General features: G+C 44.8%; 1 protein-coding gene across 1 annotated transcript; it reads left to right on the forward strand.

Annotated features, from left to right (window-relative positions):
• Positions 1-247: 247 nt before the first annotated feature.
• Positions 248-601, forward strand: LOC122644995. Its single transcript, XM_043838350.1, has one exon. The coding sequence runs from the start codon at positions 248-250 to the stop codon at positions 599-601; it is 354 nt and encodes a 117-aa protein (XP_043694285.1).
• Positions 602-1622: the final 1021 nt, after the last annotated feature.

The following is a 1622-nucleotide window of genomic DNA, read 5'->3' on the forward strand; positions in this document are numbered from 1 at the left end:
TGCAAATATTTCAAAATCAATCACTGTTAGGTGGAGCAAGCTGTGCAAGCCTAAGTGTGAGGGTGGTTTTGGGGTGAGAAGGCTTAAGGAGATCAATCTTGCACTTCTAGCAAAATTGGCATGGTTTGTGAAGAATGATAACTCAAGTTTTGCGAAGTTCTAGCGAGGAAGGCTGATTAAGGTGGACGGATCTTTAAAGCAGGGGGTGAAGTCCTCTATTCTCCCTGGTATTAGAAAGGTGTGGGAGATGGTAGGGGATAATGAAAGATGGATAATTGGTGATGGGAAGAAAATAAGTTTCTGGTTCGATCGGTGGGTGAATGGGCAGCGTATATATGATGCCATAGCTCCTTATGTCACTAACCCAAGGCTGTTGCAGGACAAAGTTGCCGATTATATTGATGATGGGGAGTGGCGATTACCAACCCCTAGATCACTGGAACTGCAAGAGGTATGCAATCAGATTTTGCAGGTAAAGCTTCCAACTATTGAACCCGAGGATAAAAGGGTGTGGGCTTTGTCGGAGTCGGGTGTATTTTCAGTTAAGTCTGCATGGGGAGGCTGCGTGCAAAGGAACCTCAGAGTAGATGCTCAAGGCTGATTTGGCAAGGAGGATTAGCACCTAGAGCATCGATTTTTGGCTGGAGGTTAACCCATCGAAGCTTGCCAACTGACGAGAATGTTACAAAGAGGGCTGTTTATGGGGCGTCAAGGTGTGATATGTGCTTTAGGAACATGGAGTCTATTCACCATATCTTTATTGAATGTGATTATGCAGCCGGGGTTTGGGAAGCAATGCTGTCCATTTTCGATCTAAGATGGACTGGTTTTCCTTCTATTGAAGAACTTTTCTCATGGTGGAGGAGGAAAAAGGCATGTGTGATGCTTTCAAAAATTTGGCCAGCATTGGTAATATTAGTGCCATACCACATTTGGATGGAACGAAATAAGCGGAGGTTTGAGAATGTGCATCGCAATCACACTACTATTTTAAAAGGTATTTGGAAGGACTTAATTGATTTTTCAAATTTGGAACCAGTGCAAATATCTACGGTGGCTGGACTTCTGCTATCAAGGAAGCTTTCGCTCAAGGTTAGTCGGCAACCTCGAAGGCTGATTACCGAACTTCTTTGGCAGCCCCCAGTTCAGGGATGGTTAAAGCTTAACATAGATGGGTGCTCTCTTGGAAATCCAGGGCGATCAGGAGCAGGTGGAATTCTTAGAGATCACAATGGGCGGTCTAGGTGCTGCTTTGCTTATTACACAGGTGTGGGATCAAACTTCAAGGAAGAGATTGAGGGTCTGCACAATGGTGTTCAGCAGGCGATACGGTTGCAGGTGGAGTGCTTGTGGATTGAAACCGATTCGGCTGCGTTGGTGAGTTGTGTGGAGAATAATTCACTACCTTGAGAATTCCAGCAGAGATGGAGGTTCTATAATGGCTATCTTGCAAAGGTCAGGTGGAGGATAACCCATTGCTTCAGGGAGATAAATGGGGTGGCAGATATGCTAGCAAAGAGGACTACACTAACAAGGATATCAACAACATGGGATGCTGTTCTAGGTTACATTAACAATGAGATGATGTTAGATGCGACATTAAGGCCGAGATATAGGTTCTC

The sequence above is a fragment of the Telopea speciosissima genome, chromosome 11, assembly GCF_018873765.1.
Source record: "Telopea speciosissima isolate NSW1024214 ecotype Mountain lineage chromosome 11, Tspe_v1, whole genome shotgun sequence".
NCBI classification, from domain to species: Eukaryota; Viridiplantae; Streptophyta; class Magnoliopsida; order Proteales; family Proteaceae; genus Telopea; species Telopea speciosissima.